The sequence below is a fragment of the Danio rerio genome, chromosome 5, assembly GCF_052040795.2.
Source record: "Danio rerio strain M-AB ecotype USA chromosome 5, GRCz13ab, whole genome shotgun sequence".
Classification (NCBI taxonomy): Eukaryota; Metazoa; Chordata; class Actinopteri; order Cypriniformes; family Danionidae; genus Danio; species Danio rerio.
This window is the reverse complement of record NC_141025.1, coordinates 4704462-4727664: the sequence shown is the minus strand read 5'-3', so window position 1 is coordinate 4727664 and position 23203 is coordinate 4704462. Positions and strand designations below refer to the sequence as shown.

At 38.8% G+C, this 23203-nt stretch overlaps 1 protein-coding gene and 1 long non-coding RNA gene across 2 annotated transcripts in view; one reads left to right on the top strand and one right to left on the bottom strand.

Moving 5' to 3' along the window:
- si:ch211-283g2.1 overlaps positions 1–18267 on the top strand; it is a 50420-nt gene extending 32153 nt beyond the window's left edge. The window contains exons 10-13 of the mRNA XM_087253212.1: positions 2393–2492; positions 4918–5018; positions 5111–5278; positions 15210–18267. Coding sequence (XP_087109338.1) covers positions 2393–2492; positions 4918–5018; positions 5111–5278; positions 15210–15362 — 522 coding nt within the window. The 3' untranslated portion in view covers positions 15363–18267. The remainder of the gene's footprint in view (positions 1–2392; positions 2493–4917; positions 5019–5110; positions 5279–15209) is intronic.
- Positions 1–23203, bottom strand: part of LOC147843792 (uncharacterized) — a 1319745-nt gene that overhangs the window by 37727 nt on the left and 1258815 nt on the right. The gene's annotated exons all lie outside the window — the stretch shown is intronic.

The window sequence follows — 23203 nt, the reverse complement described above, 5'->3', positions numbered from 1 at the left end:
ATAGGCCTTGCTCGGAAACAATCATGCAAACCAGGTGCTGCTCTGAAATGGCTATCTTTGCTCAGCATCAGGTGCACCGCAGCGAGATGTTTGGCAGCGAACTATGACCTTATTTTAATGGCAAATGTCTAATAATACTGCTAATGTCATGATCACCACCGATCTAGTAGCTGCAGATCGCTAAAGGACTACAAATTTGCCATTTATGGACTACAAGACCTAGTCATGCAACACACACACACACACACAACCGATTCCTGATCCTAACTAATTGCAAACACACAGCTAAAGCTGCTCAAGTACTGATTACACACACATATATACGGTTCACTTTGACACACTCATTGCTGAGTCTTGTTATCTGTTTAGTGACACTACAAAGCGTTTTCTTTGCCTTGCCTCCCGTGTTTTGAACCTTTGCTTTGTTTTGTTTGATCATTACTGTATATTGCCTGCCTTCCGACCATTTGCCTGCTATTTCGACTAAGACTAAGGATTGCCCTTATACATCTGTTTGCTCCTCATTGCTTGACTGACCATCCTTTCAATAAAACCCTGCATTTGGATCCTCACCCCTGTTGTCGGTGTCACATCCCGTCATTACAGCTAATTTACGTTTTTATTTGATTTATATATCCACAATGAATGTAAGCCTGCAAACTGATCAAATGATAGAACACGTAAACTTTGTTTATATATATATATATATATATATATATATATATATATATATATATATATATATATATATATATATATATATATATATATATAATTAAATAATAATAATTAAAATCCTGGGAGCTGGTCTGCTTTTAATTTTGAGGGCTATGTCACAAGCTCAAATTTAGTTGACCAATCAGAGGAAAATGGGTGTTTCAGCACAGCCTAGATGTGTATAATGAATTATAAAGTTGTTTATCCGTTTTCCTGCCCTAAATTAAAAAAGCAAAAATCCAGCCAAAATCTTGTTGTTTTTTTTTGTGAGCAAAAGATAAACCGAAAACGGACGTTTTCTTAATTTTTCCTTTTTGTTTGAAAAGATATGAAATAGACGGAAGATACCCTGATTATTCACTAACCACCAATGTGATTTAAATGTGCAGTATGTAATTTTGACCCCCAGTGGTTGAACTAATTATTGCAGATGTTTCGGCACGTAATGCACATTTTCAAAGCAAATCTGACTGTAGCATTGTTTTTCAGATAGACAAGAATGTTCACTTAGCATGTTTCTGAAATATCTGCAATTATATTATGGTGTTTTTATGCTCTAGAAGAGTCAAAAACATACATACAGCCACTTTAAATACTGAGATACTTTTTTATTAATATTCATTCATTCATTTTCTTGTCGGCTTAGTCCCTTTATGAATCCGGGGTCGCCACAGCGGAATGAACCGCCAACTTATCCAGCAAGTTTTTACGCAGCAGATAACCTTCCAGCCGCAACCCATCTCTGGGAAACATACACACACACATTCACACACACACTACGAACAATTTAGCCTACCTAATTCACCTGTACCACAAGTCTTTGGACTGTGGGGGAAACCGGAGCTACCGGAGGAGTGCTGGGAGAACATGCAAACTCCACACAGAAACGCCAACTGAGCCTAGGCTCGAACCAGCGACCCAGAGATCTTCTTGCTGTGAGGCGACAGCACTACCTACTGCGCCACTGCTTTACCCGTTTATAAATATTATTTTGCTTTATATTTTAATTTTGATTAAACCGTTGGTCATTTTGTTGTGCTTTTGTTGTTATTAATTTTTATGGTGTATATAACAGTTTTATTTATTTATTTTGAGAAAAAATGTGAATATATCTTGGCACCTATTTTTTTTTCTCCTACCCATTTTTTTTCCACCCAGCCAATTTTTTTTCTCTTCCACGTCCCTTCCGGGTCTCTGTAGTTTTAACATTAAGTTATGATTGAATTGCCTCTTGTTACAGTTATGAAATAGTTTGATGACAAGCAGGAAATGTTCATGAGCCAAAGACAAGACTACATTGAAATGGTCTATATTCTGATTTAGCAGTTAAAACTAAACAACAAACTTGTTTTTATTAAATTCTTTGGTCTTAAACGATGTATTTCTTTCAAATAAAAGACACTTGCATTTGGTATTTTCTTTTCTGATGCAATGATATAAACTTTGAATTGGACACTAATTTTCCATGCATTTTAACCAGAATTATGTTTTTAGAAGCTTTATTCATTTATTATGATTCTATTTCTAGTTCTTAAAGATACAATTATGGCTTAATTACTAATTAAGTTCGGATACCTGGCAATCAGACCTAGAGGATGAAGTTAGTGAACTGAAAATTGATTAAAAATGAAAGCAGATAATGTGTATTGTAAGTGACGCTCATGTTTCTCCTCAGGTTGGGATCTATGTGTTCCAGCTGATGGATCATTACACAGCCATCGTCTCCATCATGTTCCTGGCCTTTTTTGAGGTGGTTGGTGTTTGCTGGTGTTATGGTGAGAGAATCATCTGACAGATATGAGTATACTGTTTAGTTCTTTATTCAGGATGTACACTACAAAAAATAAGCTTAATAATCTTATTTCAAAGCAAAAAACAAAACTAACCCCTATGGCAGATGAATTGTTTTAAGGAAAAGGCTTGTCTAGAAAAATGGTCCCTGACTCAATATATTTGGACAACAAATCAGACAAAAACTAAGCATTTTTTGCTTTATAAAGTCTTGCTTTCCTATTACTAGCATGTTTTAGCACACCACTAGCATGTTGCTAACAAGTTCAAGTAGTTACTAGCATGTCCACATTGCTAGCATTTTTAAACAAATCAGCATGTTTCTAACATGCTTACATAACTTGTAATAAACATGTTGCATGTTTCTTGTGTTTTAACACCTTGCTAGCATGTTTTAGCACATTGCCAACATGTTCTTAAGCAGTTTTAATGTTGTGCACCTGTCTTAGAACATTGCTAACCTGTTACTAGGATGTTTTAGCACATCTAACATGCAATATGTTGATAACATTTTAGCAACTCTGAAAGTTTTAGTAGTTATAATGTATTAACGTTTACATTTAGCTGCTAACAACATTATCTGTTACTTGCATGTTTAGCAAATTGTTAGCATTTTTAAAAAGAAATTAACATGTTACTAGCATGTATTAGTGCATAAATTCTTAATGTTTCTAGTGTTTTACCACCTTGCTTCATGTTTTAGCACATTGCAAACATGTTCTTAGCCAGTTTTATTGTTACGAACATTGCTAACCTGTTACTAGCATGTTTTGCACATCTAACATGCAATATGTTGATAACATTTTTAACAAGTTTGCACGTTTTAGAAGTTATAATGTATTAAATCGATTAGTTTTAGCTGCTAAAAACATTGATTATCTGTAACTAGCATGTTTTAGCACATAGTTAACATTAACATGTTACTAGCATGTATTAGTGCATAAAATACTAATGTTTCTAGTGTTTAACCACCTTGCTAGCATGTTTTAGCACATACTAAACATGTTCTTAGCAAGTTTTAATGTTGCGAACATTTAATTTCTTAGAACATTGCTAACCTGTTACTAGCATGTTTTAGCACATCTAAAATGCAATATATTGATAAAATATTTAACAAGACTGCAAGTTTTAGTAGTTATAATGTATTAAATTGTTTAGTTTTAGCTGCTAACAATATTGATAAACTGTTACTAGCACATTTTAGCACATAGCATTTTTAAAAAGAAATTAACATGTTACTAACATGTAATAGTGCATAAAATACTAATGTTTCTAGTGTTTACCCACCTTGCTAGCATGTTTTAGCACATTTCAAACATGTTCTTAGCAAGTTTTAATATTGTGAACATTTAATTTCTTACAACACTGGTAACCTGTTACTAGCATGTTTAATGATCAAATTGTTATCAAGATTGCAAATTTTAGTAGTTATAATGTATTAAATTGTTTAGTTTTAGCTGCTAACAATAGTGATAAACTGTTACTAGCACATTTTAGCACATAGCATTTTTAAAAAGAAATTAACATGTTACTAGCATGTAATAGTGCATAAATGACTAATGTTTCTAGTGTTTAACCACCTTGCTAGCATGTTTTAGCACATTTCAAACATGTTCTTAGCGAGTTTTAATATTGCAAAAATTTAATTTCTTAGCACATTGCTAAGCTGTTGCTAGCATGTTTAATAATAATATTTTAACAAGCCTGCAAGTTTTAGTAGTTATAATATATTAAATAGTTTATTTTAGCTGTTAACAACATTGATTATCTGTTACTAGCACATTTTAACACAGTTAGCATTTTTTAAAAGAAATTAACATGTTACTAGCATGTATTAGTGTATAAAATACTAATGTTTTTAGCGTTTTACCACCTTGCTAGCATGTTTAGCACATTGTTAGCACAGTTTAGCACAGTTTTAATGTTGTGAATGTTTTAGAACATTGCTAACCTGTTACTAGCATGTTTTAGCACATCTAAGACGCAATATGTTGAGAACATTTTTAACAAGTCTGCAAGTTTTAGTAGTTTATAAAGTATTATAATTTAGTTTTAGCTGCTAATGACATTGATAAACTGTTACTAGCATGTTTTAGCATAGTGCCAATATCTTAGCAAGTTTTAATGCTACAAACAATTCTTAGAATGTTGCTAACCTAACATGTTTTACCACACTGCTAACAAGTTTGTAATGATATGTTGCTAAAATTTCTAACAAAGAAATGTTTTAACTTATTACTAGCTTGTATTAGCACATTGCTAGCATGTTTGTAGCAGGTTTTAGTAAGCTATTAAAATTTGTAGGACGTTAGCAAGTTTAGCAGATGTTCAAGTTAGCATGTTTTAGGATGTTTACTGAATGGTATGTTATTATAAAGCCTTATTTAGCAACTTGAGCCTTTTTAACAGGTGTCAAGCGGCTATCCAGTAATTTAGTAGAGATGACAGGAAAGAGACCCAGCATTTTCTTTAGGATCTGCTGGTGGGTCATTTGTCCTGCGTTGATAACCGTGAGTGCGATGATCACACTGTTACTGACACAAATGGTTGCTTTGAAACCCCAAATGTGCTGTTGTTCAAATCTTTTTGTGTTATTCTTCAGGTTATCCTAGTGTTCTCAGTCATTCAGTTCAAACCAGCGCGGTATGAGGATTATGTGTACCCACCGTGGGCTCAGGGTGTTGGCTGGCTCATCGCCCTGGCGTCCATCATCTGGATTCCCCTAGCAGCAGTGCACACGCTCTGGGTTCTGCCCGGATCCTTCACTGAGGTACAGGAAGCACCACAGAATATGGAAAATTATTATATAGCTAGACCATTTCAGTGTGGTGGTGTCATTGGCTCATGAACATTTCCTGCTTGTTCTCAAACTATTTCATAACACTAAAAAGAGGCGATTCAATTATAATTTAACGTTAAATAAGCTATCATAACATTATCAATACGTGGACCTTTCAGAAATCTCAAAAGCTACAGAAATAAAAATGTAAAACAGGAAATACGTTAGGACCATTGTTTTTGTTTACATCCCTCAAAACGGATGCGAGGGAGGGATGGGCAAACTCGATCCTGGAGGGCCGATGCCCTAGATAGTTTTTCTCCAATCAAACACACCTGCCTGTAGCTTTAGCTTTCTAGTGATCATGAAGACACTGATTAGTTTGCTCAGGTGTTTGATAAGTGTTGGAGCAAAATACTGTACAGGGCTCGAAATTGCGACCATTTTGGTCGCATATGCGCCCGAAAATTAATCGATGCGACCTCATAATATATTTGGGCGCATTAGTGCGACCTGTTTTGATTTTTTTTAAAAACGTGCTAAATCGCTCTTCCCTGCCGCTATATTGGTTCATATTAGCTGTCAATCTCTCAAGGCTATCCACTGTTAGATGACAGGGAGGGAGCTTTTATGTCCACGGGAAATGCAAACGGCTAAAGTGTAAAAACTTAAAGCACACAGGTTTGCAAAGTGCAAACCCCACCTAAAGTTGAGACGCAGATGAGAGCGATCATGACATGTGGTGAATATTGATCCGCCAGCTGAGATCAATCGAGTATGTGCTTTTCGGAGAAGGTGGTCGAATCTCGATGCATTGCATTCACTGCGTGTTCAGCTCAAATGTCCGCTAAAAGTCAAATCTAATACTGTATCATCGCCAAAGAAGCTCGCCTTTACTAAGTTTACACTGAAACTGCGGCTCATAACAAACGGCTCATGCATCTCCAGTTTACCACCCCACAACACATACAACACAACGCAGAGTAGCAGCGGTGGTGCTAGAGGCCAGCGAGCACGCAGAGAGCGCATGGGTTACATTTTGGTGCCGTGACAACCCGGATTGTGGCAAAATTACACCGACCAGGAAGAGTATTTAACACCCAGTGATTTGATTGCTGAACTCTGTAATAGATGAAATTTAATCACTAAACTGGTGATTTTGGGGATACAACACCGGCATCTCGATATCCTTTAAAGCCTGCTTGCAATCTGAACTGTTTATGTTTTAATGTGAGTGATCTATTGTCATGAAAAATATTTTTTTGTGAAAAAAAAAAAAAAAAGACTATTCAGAATTGAGATTTCTTCCATTTGTTTCTGAGATTGTATTGCATCTAATTAATATTTAGTGAGAAATACTACAGGCCTTTGAGTATAAAGTGACAAGTCATCTTAGTTTAGGAATTTTTGGCATAAGTGTTTATTTTTCTGTGTATATATCTGACATAGCTTATTATTTTTATTATTTTTTTATGGAATTTTTTTTTCTCATTCCTACAAAATTGAACATTTTACGTAAATACAACACATTGATACAATTAAATTACACTACAAATAAACCTGCTTGCACATAGTAAACATTTTTACAAAATTTACAATGTCACACAGATATGCAAACTCAACTCAAAATAAGCAGAGCTCCTTTTCTGGCACATCCAGTCACCTGCCACCAGTTGAGCATGTCCAAAATGACCCAATGCCACCCTTAGAAAGACAAACTCCACCACTCCCAACAAACTCCTTTTATGCTGGCCAATATGTGACACCAACTCAGGCATTTAGGCTGCCAGGCACTGGGGCCTCAGGGCAGGTACCGCCACTCTGCTTTGACAATAGCCCAGATACAAGGCCAGGTGAACATGCAGAAAGGGCAGTCAATACCTCTGTTTGCAAACACAGTGACTATGGGCCATTAGGGACCATGACTACGCAAAGCTCTGAGCACCATAGCTTCGCTAAAATGCCAGCTGAGCAGCTATTGCCCAGACCCCTTCCAGGTGCTTCACATCATCCAGTACAGTCAAATAGACCGAGCCCCCAGGCTTACTCTGTGTATTCAAATCCCTTTCCTGAGCCTACAAAGAGTCTTCAGGGAGGACCAGCAGCACATATTACAGTCAAACACGTAACTATGGGGCAGGCCCATCAAATGTATTCCCCTGAACCCACGCTTCTCACTGGTCAAGTTCAAAGCTATAGTGGATCCACCCCATTACCACCATTTGCTAATGCTAGGGTTCCCAGCATGACTCTATACAACCCTCAAGTAGCAGTGGATCAGGCAAATCTTGATGCTCCTTTTCAAATGTCTCCTCCTCCCCAACAAAATATGCAGGTTGGTGCTCTTGCTCAACTTCCCCTATCTACATCGGCCAGTCAGTCAGCCTACCCACATGTGACACAGTTCAGGCCCCCTGATCAAGTAGCCACAAATCAGTGTCCTCCAATGGCAGCTCATGGTGGTTTCATGCAAACTCATCAAGTAAAAAATGTTCAAGTTTTCACAGGAAATCCAGACTGTAGGATACTGGTGGAAGACTGGATTCGAGATTTGCAGTACCTTCTGGAGGCAATAGAGCTCCCAATGCACCTTCGATTTTCAACTGTTGTGCGACATCTGGGTGGTGAAGCCAGAAATCTCATCTTAAACCTACCTCCCCATGATCAGACCCCTGAGAGAGCATTCGAGGAACTGAGGGCTGAATACAGTGACACAAGAGGCTCTCTAGATCCTCTGGCTGATTTTTATGAGCGGAGCCAGTATTCAGGAGAGTCTGCATGTTCTTATGCTATTGCACTTGATGCAAAGTTACGGACGGTAGAGGAGAAGGAAAGAGGAGGTAGGCCCTTTCTAGATCGAGATAGCAAATTAACCCGACAGTTCATGCGGGGTCTTACAGATGAGGAAGTGTACACAAGAGTCGCTCCAATGGCACCCAGGCTTTTGAGCTTCAGAGAGCTACAAGCTGAGCTCCGAAGTTTAGCCAGAGAGACTAAGAAGTTCCATACACAGAGTAAACCAAAGAAAACATTTGCTCAGGTACATGTAGCTTCGAGAGGGGGGGAAAACACCAAAATGGATAGACCAAAGCATGCATCTGAATTATCAGAGTTGACAGAAATGGTAAAGAAGTTAGCCCTAATTCAGGAAGAACAAATGGCTAAGTTGTCCCAACTAGAAATGAGAATGGCCTCTCCATCCCTTGCATCCCCATTAGCTGTCCAACCAGGGAAGGGAAAAGCAAGCCAGAGTGTGGGTTTTGTGTGTTACCGGTGTGGAGAACAAGGCCACACAGCCAGAGTGTGCCGAGCAGTACTTCCTGAATCAAGTCTGGCTGAGGCCCAACAGCCTAAAACTTCTGCTGATGGGCACCTGCACTTTGCTCAAAATTTAAACGCTTAGTGCCCATGGCAGCCGGGGCATCCATGGGTACACAGCAAGGACCCCACTCACCAGTAATGAGGATTTCCACTAAGCGAGGGGACACTGCCCTAGTGGGTCCCAGGAATGAAGGGGAAGTGGAAGTAAATGGCAAGGCATGCAAGGCTCTCATTGATTCTGGCTCTCAGATAACCAGTATTACCCACGATTACTGGCAGAGTCACCCAGCACTACAAAAACAGAAGCTACAGTCTGCTACAATAGCTATAGAGGGTGCAGCAGGTCAGACAGTACCCTATCATGGAGTCCTACACATTGACCTGAAAGTGCTGGGAAAAGAATTCAAGGCAGTACCTACTTTTGTTGTTCCTGATTCCGACTATCGCTCTTCAGTCCCCCTGTTAGTGGGAACCAACGTAATACGAGCCTCTCGAACCCACCTTCAAGCAGCTTATGGATCGCAGTTTCTGCACCAGGTCAAAGAAAAGCATCCTGAGTGGTACACAGCTTTACTGAAGGTGGGGAGCACCAAGCAAAGGGGAGTGCATGACATTGTGGGTCCTGCTGTTTACTTACTGGTCATACAATACACATCCCTGGTGGGAAAGAGATGGATTTAAGGTGTAAGGTCAGAACAGGCCCTCAAAGGAAGACCTACACAGCTCTTATCGAAGGTCATCCCTCCTTAAAGCTCCCTCAAGACATCTTAGTTGCCAAAGTACTTGTGAATGTGAAAAGAGGTTGTGCCGCTGTTAGAGTGATGAATCTTTCCCAGCAAGTGGTTACAATCAAACAACACACAAGACTGGCCAGTGCAGTCCTAGTGGACAAGGTGGTAGAGTTCCCTGATAAAAAGCATGGTGAAGCTGGACACAGCGGGGCATGTCTCAGTCTAGACCAAGTAGTAGCCAGCTGCGGTGTTGACCTAAGTAAAGCTTCAGTGGAAAGTGAGGACCAACGTGTCCTACTTAAGGACCTGCTGGACAAGAATGCAGATGTGTTTTCCCAACATCCTCTGGACTATGGTCACACCACAACAGTACAGCATGAGATTCCCTTGGTTGACCCAAGGCCGTTCCGAATGCCATACCGCAAAATACCCCCCTCCCAGTGGCAAGATGTAAGGCGGTTATTGATGGATATGGAGACAGCAGGAGTTATTCGCCCCAGTAAAAGTCCTTATGCATCACCTGTGGTGGTTGTGACAAAGAAAGATGGGTCACTGCGATTGTGTATTGACTACAGGAAACTAAACTCCTGCAGCACACGAGATGCATTCCCTTTGCCTAGGATAGAGGAGGCTCTAGAGGCTTTAGGACAGGCAAAGTATTTCTCGACCCTCGACCTTACCTCAGGATATTGGCAGGTGGAGGTGGCGGAACAAGATAAGCCCAAGACGGCATTCAGCACTCCTATGGGTCTGTTTGAAGCCAATAGGATGCCTTTTGGGTTGCAAAATGCACCCTCCACATTTCAAAGACTGATGACCTCCTGTTTTGGCGATTTAAATTTCACCCACCTCCTTATTTATCTTGACGACATCATAATTTTCTCTAAGTCTTTTAAAGAACACTTGGAAAGGCTCCAGATGGTTTTCGATAGGCTTCGAGAACATGGTTTAAAGCTTAAACCATCTAAGTGCCAGCTTGTGAGGAAGGAAGTGCAGTACTTGGGTCACTTGGTGTCAGCAGAGGGCATCAGGACAGACCCAGAGAAGATCAATAAGGTCAAGGATTGGCAAAGGCCGACTAACTGTGTAGAAGTGTTGCAGTTTTTGGGATTCACAGGCTACTATAGGAGGTATGTTAAGGGCTACTCTAACTTAGTTTCTCCTTTATACCGCCTTACCTCCGGCGACCCTAAAAGAAAGAAAAGAGGAAAGCAGAAAAATCCTGGCCCACACCAGCCATTTCTTTGGACTGCTGAATGTGAGGAGGCTTTTCAGTCTTTAAAAGAAAAGCTGATAAGTGCTCCAGTGCTAGGCTATCCAGATTACAGTCAGCCCTTTCTGCTGCAGACTGACGCCTCAGGAACAGGGCTTGGCGCAGTTCTGGTGCAGGTCCAAAATGGGGCAGAAAGGGTAATTGCATATGCGAGCAGAGGCTTGAGCCCACCTGAGACAAGGTATCCGGCACACAAGCTTGAGTTTCTTGCTCTCAAGTGGGCAGTTACAGAGAAGTTTCATGACCACCTCTATGGACGCAAGTTCTCTGTTTTGACAGACAATAACCCTCTGAAATATGTAATGACCTCAGCCAAACTGGACGCCACCGGTCAGAGATGGGTTTCTCATCTATCCATATTTGATTTTGACATTCAGTATCGGAGGGGACAGGATAATTCAAATGCTGATGCCCTCTCGCGAATGTCAAATCAAGAGGTGGTGGAAACACTGCAGTCCTGCCCACAGCAGTTGAGGATAAGTGAACCAAGTCCTGAGGAGGCACATACCATCCAGAAGAGTGAGGGGGTCGTAGGAGAGGACACAGTTCTTATAGAGGAAACGGAAAGCTGTCAGGAGACTAGGGAGGTGTATATGGATGTGGGGATGGAGGCACTGCCTGCTATGACTATACTGGAGCTCCGAGCGATGCAGAGGGAAGATGGGGTTATCGGTCCTGTCCTCCACTTCAAGAGTAGGAACCACAAACCAAGTCACAGTGAGAGGATAGAAGTGGGAGCTACTGGGGGTCTTCTTTTAAAAGAGTGGAAGAGGCTGGTGGTAAAAAAAGGAATCCTGTACCGCAGTATCAGAGACTGCCACAAAGGGGTGATTGAACAACTAATACTGCCTGAAAAGCTGCGAGAAACCATCAAAATAGCCCTTCACAATGACGCAGGGCATCTGGGATTTGAGAGGACACTACAGATGATAAGAGAACGATTTTACTGGCCAAGAATGTTCCAGGAAATTAAGGCTTGGTGTGAACAGTGTGAGAGGTGCTGCCTAAGGAAAACTCCCACAGCCAATGTCAGGGCACCCCTTGTCAGTATTCATACCAGTGCCCCAATGGACCTGGTCTGTGTGGACTTCTTGATGCTGGAGAAGTCCAAGGGTGGTATAGAGAATGTGCTTATAGTTACGGATCACTTTTCCCGTTACGCACAAGCCTACCCCACTAGGGACCAAAAGGCAAGCACAGTAGCCAGAACCTTGTGGAGGAATTTCTTCTGCCGATTTGGGTTCCCTGCAAGATTACATGCTGATCAAGGCCGTAATTTTGAAAGTGCAATTGTGAAGGAGTTATGCAAGTGTACGGGCATCACTAAAACTCACACCACGCCCTACCACCCCCAGGGAAATGGGACCACTGAGAGATTTAACCGTACTCTGATGAACATGTTAGGAACCCTAGAGCCTCACTTGAAGTCCCGATGGCATGAGCACATTGATGCCATGACACATGCATATAACTGCTCACAGCATGACTCCACTGGCTATAGCCCATACTACCTAATGTTTGGCAGGCATCCGAGGCTCCCAGTGGACCTCATTTTTGGTTCCCCCACAACAAACCAGCCATGTGAATACAGCGAGTATGTTCAGACTCTGTATGACTCCCTGAAGCAGGCCTATGCCCTGGCTAATAAGACATCTCAGCTGGCAAAAGGACAACAGAAAAAATATTATGACAAAAGAGCTAAGAGCGAGGACCTGAGTCCTGGTGATAGAGTCTTAGTAAAAGTCTGTCATGTGGAGGGAAGACAGAAATTGGGAGATCGATGGGAGGCGCGGCCTTATGTTGTGGTCAGGAAGCAACCAAATTTGCCTGTGTACGTGGTGCGACCAGAGGATGGAGGAGCAGAGAGAGTGGTTCATAGAAACCTTTTGACCCAGTGTATGTTTCTTCCTGTGGAGCAAGACGAACAAGTGATCATGGAAGGGAAAGAATCAGTTGGAGAGATAAGCGAGGCAGGCATTGAACTGGAAGCCGAAGAGGATATGGAAAGTAATGGTTCAGATGAGACTCTGGAAGGAACCTGTATTGAAACAGCCAATGAGCAAGGGGAACCAATAAACACACAGGAGGCAGACACATGTACAGCAGAAATGAGTGACAGAGAGGAAGTGCGTGCAATGGACAGTGGTGCCACCTCCACACAAGGGCCCAACTCTCCAAGGAGAAACCCCCAAAGAAATCGACGCCCTCCACTTAAACTCTTACTGGAATCACAAGTTGTGAATATGGAGAGTGATCAAAAGAAGATAGAAAGAGGGAGGAAGTTGTGGCTAAAGCTTAAAAATAAGAGGAGCAGGACACTCACAGAGCCATACTGCATACACACTGATAACAGTTAGCTACCCCACATACACCATCTATACACATTCACTCAAAACACATTTATTGTTTTAATTGCCCAAGAGCATACCACTTTTAAGTTTTTGGGTAATCTGATGGCTGGGACGCCATCAATTAAGGAAGGGGTGGATGTAGCGCAGTGTTTGTTTTGTCCACAAGATGTCGCTGTGACACTGTTTTATTTAGGTATTTGAACGTTTCTTATGTTGTTTGAGCCTCTTGGCACACCGTAGTGTTGAATATGTGCGCAGTGCGCCGTAATTTCCTCAGTTTGTGTTATCAACACTGATAGGTGCCCTTCTGACAAATAAATGGTCGAGTCACGATCGCGAACCTCTCTTTGCCTGCATCTCCAGTTTACCACCCCACAACACATACAACACAACGCAGAGTAGCAGCGGTGGTGCTAGAGGCCAGCGAGCACGCAGAGAGCGCATGGGTTACATATCTATCTATCTATCTATCTATCTATCTATCTATCTATCTATCTATCTATCTATCGAAAATTAACCACTTAGTGTAGTAAAAGTAAGCTTAGTAACGTTAACCGTTGCTTCAAACTAAGTTATAGGCTAAGCTGACCTGACATTTAAACTTAATTATACAGTGTATAATTAAACACTCTCAAAATGCTGGGTTGTTAGGTAACTTAGGTTGGGTCAAAATATGGACAAACCCCACTGGTAATTTGAATTGAAAAAATGTAAACAACATTGGGTTTGTCAATATTTGACCGAACACTAAGGTTACAGTTGCTAACTAAACACTAAAATGTTTGGTTAATAAGTTGGGTCAAAATATGGACAAACCTAATTGTTGGGTTAATAAAGTGTCATTTAAATTGAATTGGAAAAATGAAAACAAACGTAAAAAAATGAATGGGTTTGTCAATATTTGACCCAACATTATGGTTATAACAATCCAATGTTTTTAAAACTAACAAAACAATCTAAAATGCTGGGTTGTTAGGTTGGGTCTAAATATTGACAAACCCAACTGTTGGGTTAAAAAGTGTCATTTAAATTAAATTGGAAAAATTAAAACAACATTGAGTTTGTCAATATTTGATCCAATATTATGATTACAACATCCCAGTATTTTTAGAGCTAACTAAACACTTTTAAAAAGCTGGATTGTAAGGTTGGGTCAAAATATGCACAAACTCAATTAGTGGGTTAAAAAGCGTCCTTTAAATTTAATTGGAAAAAGTAAATCAACAGTGGGTTTGTCAATATTTGACTGAACATTACGGTTATGGGTATTTTTAGAGCCAACTAAACACTCTGAAAGTGCTGCGTTGTTAGGTTGTCTCTCTCTGTCTGTCTATCTACGTTATCTATAATGTTAACCATGACGTTAACCATGATTGATACTAACAAGGTTGTAATGGACAAAATTTTACAAGTACAAAGTACAATGGTTAAAGTATGTTATATTGTTCCTAAACAATGAAATAGTTCGAAAACTAACTACGAAAATTAACCATTTAGTGTAGTAAAAGTAAGCTACGTTAACCGTTGCTTCAAAGCTGACCTGACATTCAAACTAACGTTATTTTTATTTATAAGACGCTATCGAGCGAGCATTGTTTTTTTCCTGCCACAATGTAAACCCAGATTGAATTAAAATTAAAGTGTTACCTAACTTACCTCAAAAATTACAGTTTCCAGTGAGTTTTTTGCGTTTTCTTTTCTCGTCTGAGGAAAGTGAAGGAGCGGGATAATTTGCGCGCCAAAGATGACAAACAAGTTAGAAAACGGAGGAAAAAAGCTGTAAAATAACATAACATAAAATAAACAAAATAAACTCCCAGTATATGTTTGGCAGAGAAGTCAGATGAAGAGACAAGAGTAGCGCGAAAAGCATATTTGTTGTGAGCTTGCTGCACCGCGTGATTGATTCACTAAAAGGAATCGATTCATTAGAATCATTTGATAATGAAGCTTCCACATTGCAGCAAACACAACGTACAGAAAGTGTTGTTTGTGATTTATAGAAGCATTACATTTATATTTTATCGTTTTATTTATTTATGTGTTGTCAATGCATTTTCTCAGATTTAATAAATACATGTAAGTGTTTGTTATAAAGTTATTAATTGATGAATCAACCATTAAAGAAGACATAACTGAAACAGATGTGGCAAATGTATTAAATGATAATGAAACGTTTATTTCATACAGTACTATATTAGTATATTAAATTAAGCATCTGTTTTTTTGTGTGTGTTGTGTTTCAGAAGTTTAAAAAGTCCATCACACCATTTTCTCTGGATGAGGATGATAGCCCATATTACCAGCAGAAAGGTGGAATTATGGAGACGATTCCCAACATCGCTGTCATCAGTCCGATTGCACCGCTGCCTGATAAACCAATCCAGACTAATTTATGATCTGCTAATGAATCACTGAACAAGACTGCTGGACACCAGAACTGCTTGAGGTTTATTCAGTGGACAAGTCTGAAATGTTGAGAGGGGTCTGGATGCAGACCTGGTGCAGTGCAATTTTGGTTGCATCCAATGCTTTTTAATGTGCTCACCTAACCCCACCCCTCACAGTGATTTCACTAGCTTCATTGCATTGTGTCTGACATTGCATGGCTGAGTGATGCAATCTCAGCTTGCATCATAAAAGCTGCATCCAGATACTATTGATTGGCCTAAATTCTAGTTTTAATAAGTATAGCTATCTTTAGGATCATCTCAGTTATAATAAGCACAACCAATTTGGGGGTTTAAAGGGGTAGTTCACCCAAAAATGAAAATCCTGTCATCATTTGCTCACTCTTCACTAGTGCCAATCCTGTTCAAGTTTCTTTCTTCTGTTAAACACAAAGGAAGATACAGTATTTTGAAGAAAGCTTTATCCATTGACCTTCCTAGTTTTTGTTGTTCCTACTATGGAAGTCAATAGCTCTGTTTCCATCCAAAAATGCAGATTAACTTTGTTCAAAACTGGATTATCGCATAAAAGACGTACAAATAAAGCAGCGTTTCTATCCAACCAGTCAAAGCGAACAAAATTGTCACTTCCTGATTAACTGGCGCCAAATATCAACATTAAAAACAGAATTTGCTACGATAAGAGAAGCTGCTTGAATCTTTTCTTCATTTACTAAACGGCTTGTGCCTCAGAAGACAATCCTGACCATAATTTTAATGGGATTTGGGGAGTTATAGTATAGTTGAAATTGAGGGTAATGTCATAAATTATGAAAATAATTATGAGAATAATTTCAGGTGAATGTAAACTGGACTGATTTCACGAGAGTCAAAGTTCTTATTTTAAAAAGTAATAAAAACATATGATTTATAAATAAAATGAGTTTTTAAAAATGCATAAGGACAAAACAGTAAATGTAATGGGATTTTGAGAAAATAGTAATCAATTATAATAATCAATTAATATGAATCAATTAGGCAAATGTTTTAAAATATCAAGAAAATAATGTGAACGCGTGGTGGCGTTTGAACAACCCAAGCTCATTCTGAAAAGGTAGCCCCGCGGACGTTTCTGGAGACTGCAATTTACGTGGCCGTAGGTACGTATGGCTGCATTTCGTTTTTTGACGATACGGGGTGGTGTGACGCCGCTACACTTCACGCTCGCTGGCTGGGCTGACGGCTTACCTCCTCTTGTGGAGGGCTTTCCCGCGCAAACCAGTTTGTGTGGTTAGCTCGTCGTGTTATGTCGGCGGAGCGGAGGCCCGGAGGAGGAGGAGCCAGCCGCATTCGACGACCGGTTTCAAGTCCGCGGAAAAAAAGTTCCAGAAAATAGGTAAGACAAAAAAAGAATCCAAAAAATAAAGCTAACGAGTTCGTAACGGGGCGAGAATGCGGTGAAATTCGAAAACGCGGTCAAAATCGAATGAGGGATTTTCTTTTTTTGGACGGCTTTTGTAAATCGTAGCTTGGGTTTAGGGAAGAAGGAGGAGGAGGGTGGCTTGGTCGGCCGATTGGCTGGCCGCCCAGTCATTCATTCAGTTAGTCGGACAGACAGTCGCTCGACAGCGGCCTCCGGCGGCTTTTTACGAGAGAACAGCGCAGGCGCAAACAGTGACGTGACGTTCGAGACGTAAAAAAAGCACGCACAGCGCTTCGCGAAAACAAAAACTGCACAAATACGTACCTCCCGGGATGTATTTTGTGGCCTCCAGAAACGTCCACGGGGCTACGTTTCCAGAATGAGCCTGGGTGGCGTTTGAAGGCGCAAGATGCAGAGCATCTCTTGATTCTGGAGGTCAATAATAATATAATAACACTAATACTGAAACAGTTAAGGTGTTTTAGAATGACCAAAACAACATTTCAGATGTTTTACAGTGTGCTCAGCCTGCTGGTTTATCCATTTTCACACGTTTTTATCATCGCCTTATCTCTTATAACAAAATCACATGACCTTTTTTAATACACATACTGGAATTTGTTTAGTAAAGGTGTTTAAAATTGTAGTTTTGCGCATCTTTTCTTATCAAATAAAAAGCTTATCCTACTCAGGTTTGCACATTTTCAAAATATATGCGCATCTTGAAGTTTCCATCAACCGTTTTTTATACGCAAATCCAAAATGCGCATAAATATAGGTGGATGGAAACATAGCTAATGGTAACAGGTTTTCAGCTTTCTTCAAATGATCGTCCTTCGCATTCAACAGAAGAAACTCTTGAAGGTTTGGAACAACTTAATAGTGAGTAAATATTTAATTTAATAAAGTGTGAACTATCCCTTTATTACTTTGTCGTCTTCACTCTGCCTGAGTTCTGCAGCTGAGGCCAGTTTCACAAAACGAGTTGAACGAACTGCCATCTACGCTGCAGATCTCTCACGCCCCCATCCTGAATGTAACCCCAAACCATGATTTTTTCCTTCACCAAACTTGACGGATCTCTGAATCTTGGCTCCATGTGGGTTCCAGTAGGTTTTCTGCAGTATTTGTGATGATTGGGATGCAGCTCAACAGATGATTCATCAGTAAAATCCACCTTCTGCCTCTTTTCCAAATGATCAAGAAGTCAAGTTATTATTTGTTGCTCTTACAACAAAACGTCAGGTAGTGTACATAAAAACAAAACAATTTTTTCGCATAGATATTGAAATGTATATATAATTTGTATCATATATATTTAATATCTTAATATAAACATCTTCTTAAATATATGCATGCATGTGTGTATTTATATGCATAATAAGTACACACAAAACCAACTTTTCTTTTGGATGCGATTAATAAACAGGACTAATTAATAAATAAACCTTTTTCAGTGAAAGGCAATAAACAGAATATAAAAGAGTCACATTTTATTGCCCATAATGCTTTTATTTTCATTAGCAGGTGTTTTTTTTTTGCCTCATGACATTAACCTTTATGGGCTTGATGACGGAACAACAGTCCAACATGAGATAAGATGCTCCTTCAGGGTCCATGCAGTGAACTTTACCCTCAATGTGTTCAACAACTGGCCCCTTTGCTCTCCTGTACACTAATAGCTCCTTGTTGTTTGTGTACATCTTCGTATTTTAAGCATTACAAGCTGACATTCATGCGAATTGATGCATGCTAAAAGTATACAAACCAAAGAGCATTTCTCAATAGATCTTTCAGATTTACACTTTATAACATTTCAGAATAGCTTCAGATTAAGCATTTGTTCTGTGTTCACAACCACCTATGAATTCAAAGGGCAATCCTCATAAATATGTCCAGCTTACATTTAAAATCAAATCGAGATTAAGATTGAGCTTTCTTTAAGGAGAATTTTATGTTGTGATGCTTAACTACCATCATATTTTTGACTTAAAAATATAGCAAATACGTCTGTAAAAAAACCTGACTTATTTTGTGACTCACAAGTGTTTTCAGTCCATGTCTGGTTGTGAATTGCATTATGGGATGTTGATCTCTGCTCTGTCGACTTCAGATGTTGTAAATTCAACTCTACAGTTTAACAAAGTGACTTTTAGTGTCATTTTAGTAGTAATATCATGCATAAGAAATAATATCTAGAAAATAATAAGTTTGTACAATGACAGAAAATGTGCTGCAGTTTATTACAAGGTGTTTGTAGCATAATATACAACACCAACCCAGACAGTATAGCTCTGCAAACTATTAAACATGCCAATAAAAGTCACTTTTTTTTTCATGTTTTCAAGGTTAATGGGTGTTGGAAGAAAGATTAAAGACTGCATAATGCAATTAAAAAGCAGAAATAAACAGGGAGAAATAACAAATAAAACACAAATCACATAATGCTAATTTACGGATTTTTCTGACAGTGTTTATTACTGGTTTATGCTATTATTATAATTTCAACATGGTTTAATAAAAATATGACTTAGAGAAATAATGATTTCTAAAAATACACAAAGAAAACAATCATTTTATTTGGTATTTGGGGAATTATAGAAATGTGAATAGAGGGAAATGTCATAAATTAGGAAGACAATCATTTCAGGTGAAAGTAAACTGGACAGATTTCACGAGAGTATTATTAAAAATTATAAAAAGATTTATAAATATAATGATTTTTTTTAATGCACAAAAGAAAAACAATAAATGTATTGGATTTTGGGGAAGTATAGTAATTAATTAATATGAATCAATTAGGAAAATGTTTTAAAATATCAAGAAACGAATGTCCTTATTTCAGGTGAACGTAAACTGGACAGATTTATGAGAGGCGAATTACTGAAAACACTTAATCAAAAATTATTTTAAAATATTGTTTATTAAAAATATGGTAACACTTTAATTTGATGGTCCACTTGAGTATTAGTAGACTACATTTAACTGACTATAAGAAACTTTGCAATTACATGTCAACTTACACTAATACCCCAACAGTCTACCCAACAGTTTACTTATAGTCTAATAAGAATTAGTTGGCATAGATGCAATGTAACTTAAATTCAACAGATGGACCATCAAAATAAACTGTGGCTAAAGATATAATTAATAAATATAATGAATTCAAAATGTAATGGGATTTGGGGAATTAGGTCCCACTTTATATTAAGTGGCCTTAACTAACATGTACACAGGAATTAACAGTTTGTTACAATGTACTTAGTGTAAATACATGTATTTATTGTGTATTTATGCTTGATTTAATACCGGTATGTAATTACATCTGTATTTAACTTCTGTAATTACATTTGTAAATACACTGTTGACCATCTCTTACACCACACCCCTTACCCACCCTTAAACCTACTCATACCACCAAACCTGTCCATAACCCAACCTCTATCCCAACTCAAAGAGCACCACAAGTGTTCTCAGATCCATTATAAACACAGTAAGTACATTGTATTTATTTTTTGATGCAAGTACATAGTAGTTAAGGACACTTAATATAAAGTGGGACCGGGAATTATAGTAATGTGAATTTGGGGAATTGTCATAAATTATGAAGAAAATAATGTCCTTATAATTCAGGTGAATGTAAACTGGACAGATTTCATGAGAGTCATGTGCTGAGATTACTTTATGTACTGAATTTACATACACTGAAACAAAAAAAATGTCAACTTAAACATGTAAGGCAGCTGTGGAGCTTATTGAGATGAATGAACTTAAATCGAGTCAAGTGCAGCACTTGGGTTAGAAGTTGAGTCAACTCAAATAAGCTGTGCAGCAAGCGGCCTTACAGTTTTACAAGTTGAGTCAACCTTTTATTTACAATGCGTAATTAAACACTCTAAAAATGCTGGGTTGTTAGCTTGGGTCAAAATATGGACAAACCCCACTGTTGGGTTAAAAAGCTTCATTTAAATTGAATTGAAAAAATGTAAACAACATTGGGTTTGTGAATATTTGACCGAACACTAAGGTTACAGTTGCTAACTAAACACTAAAATGTTTGTTTAATAAGTTGGGACAAAATATGGACAAACCTAATTGTTGGGTTAATAAAGTGTCATTTAACATGTTCAATACTGCATGAAAATGTTGTGTAAAACAAAAAGAATGATGCTTTTTAGTGGTTAAGGTTGTTTTTATCATTTGCTCTATTAGGCCTGAAACAAGCTTTTCCCAGCCAGCAGCGAGTTCAAAATAAGCAGTATTGCAAACTCAGTCAGATACACTGGTTTTTACTTGCAAGTTGCTTTAACATGTTTAACAGTGCATGAAATGTTGTGTAAAACAAAAAGAATGATGCTTTTTAGTGGTTGAAGCTGTTTTTATCACTTGCTGTATTGGGCCTGAAACAAGCTTTTCCCAGCCAGCAGAGAGGTCAAAATAAGCAACATTGCAAACTCAGTCAGATACACAGGTTTCCATTTGCAAGTTGCTTTAAATGTAAAAAAAATAAAAAATAAAACAACAATGGGTTTGCCAATATTTGACCCATCATCATGTTTACAACAGTCCAATGTTTTAGAACTAACAAAACAATCTAAAATGCTGGATTGTGATGCGGTGTTCACACCAGACGCGGAAGTCGTGGATAAATTGCAGCATTCGCGCGTAAATAGCCGCGTGAACACTTGAGTTTACTCGCTTCATTCGCACGTCAAACCCCGCTTCATTCGCGTGTCAAATTCGATGCGGATTCGCGTGATGGGCAGTGCTTCTGTCTGCCCGGTGACTCTAGCTTCATGGCTAAATGGCTAACATGGATTTTATGAAGAAAATAACAGTGTTTATGTACTTTATGAAGGCTGATAAACAGCATTGATACGTTTAGGGTCGTGTCTGAGTCCACTAGATTCTTTCAGAGGTGCATCCAGCTCTTTCAGCTCATAAACTCCTCCAGAAACTGAACCTGGATGATGGAGGCTTTCAGCGGTGCTTCTGACTGAGCCCAGCCCAGTTTGATGAACTTCTTGTCGGTGTCGGCTGGAGGATTTCCCCTGGGACATCGACAACAGGCGATACGTCACAATCACACCCCCACAAGAGCAAGCTACTGATTGGTTAACGTGGCGCGAATGTCCGCTGAAGTTCAGATTTTCGAACTTGAGCGATTTGCGCGAAACGCGCGTTAAGCGTGTCAAATGCACAAAACGCTCAATTCGCGCATATCGCACGTTTGCATTGACTTAACATGTAAATCACTCACGCTTGACGCGCATTCCGCGTCTGGTGTGAACACAGCATGAGATTGGGTCAAGATATTGACAAACCCAACTGTTGCGTTAAAAAGCGTCATTTAAATTGAATTGGAAAAATGAAAATAACATTGAGCTTGTGAATATTTGATCCAATATTATTCTTATAACAACCCAGCAGGTAACTAAACACTTAAAAAACTGCTAATTTTAAGGATTTGTTTAGTGTAAAGTGAAAAGGAAAGCCAATTATTCATAACCAACAATCATCCTGTTTAATCAGTACGACTACATCAAGTGTTATTTCTTCTCAAGTGTTCACTACTGTGTTTTACACCCCTGTTCCTATGAAAGAAGCCAGTGTCATACCTTTCATTCAGCGAAAGTTCAGTATAAAAACCTCCAATGATTGGTTCCTGATTGAGATCGTGACTGCATTCAAAGCGCTTTCTCCCTTATCAAACATCAGACGAACGCACTGTATAAGGATCCAATCCACAGTTTGAGAACCACATCTACATACAATTCAAGTTATAAGTACAAAATGAATACAGTAATTAACACCTCAACCACATGGAGCTAATGATATGACAAAACTTGTTTTTGAATCTGCCACTATGCTGACACACAGGCATTTTTAGCTCCGCCCTCTTTTGAAAAAGAGCACAATCTCATTTAAATGTAAAGCGACAGTCACCAAAACAGCACAATTAGGATCAAAGCCTAAAAGGGTCAGTTTCAGAGAGTTAGAAAACATTACTTGTGGAGTATTTTGAGCTGAAACTTCACATAAACACACTCATCAGAGACTTATTTTATCAAAAGGGGCATAATAGGTCCCTTTAAAATAGTTTTAAATTAATTATTTTCTTTTATTTGAATATTGAGCATTTGGAATTTAACACAATCGGCAAGCATACCTCACTTTTTCCTGTGGATGACCTGCACCATCTAAATTTCCGAATATTGATCAATCAATGTTTGTATCCGCGGTCCTTTACTGACTCAGTAGGTGCAGTGAATAGTGTGAAACGGTCATATGTGTATGGACTGTCCTTTCGCAAAACAAAGCGAAAAGTCCAACAACACGGTAATAGATTGTGGTGCTAATATGTCTGTGCTGAACTTCAATAATGTCACTAAAATCAGAATACTACACATTAGGGTTGTGTGTTTTC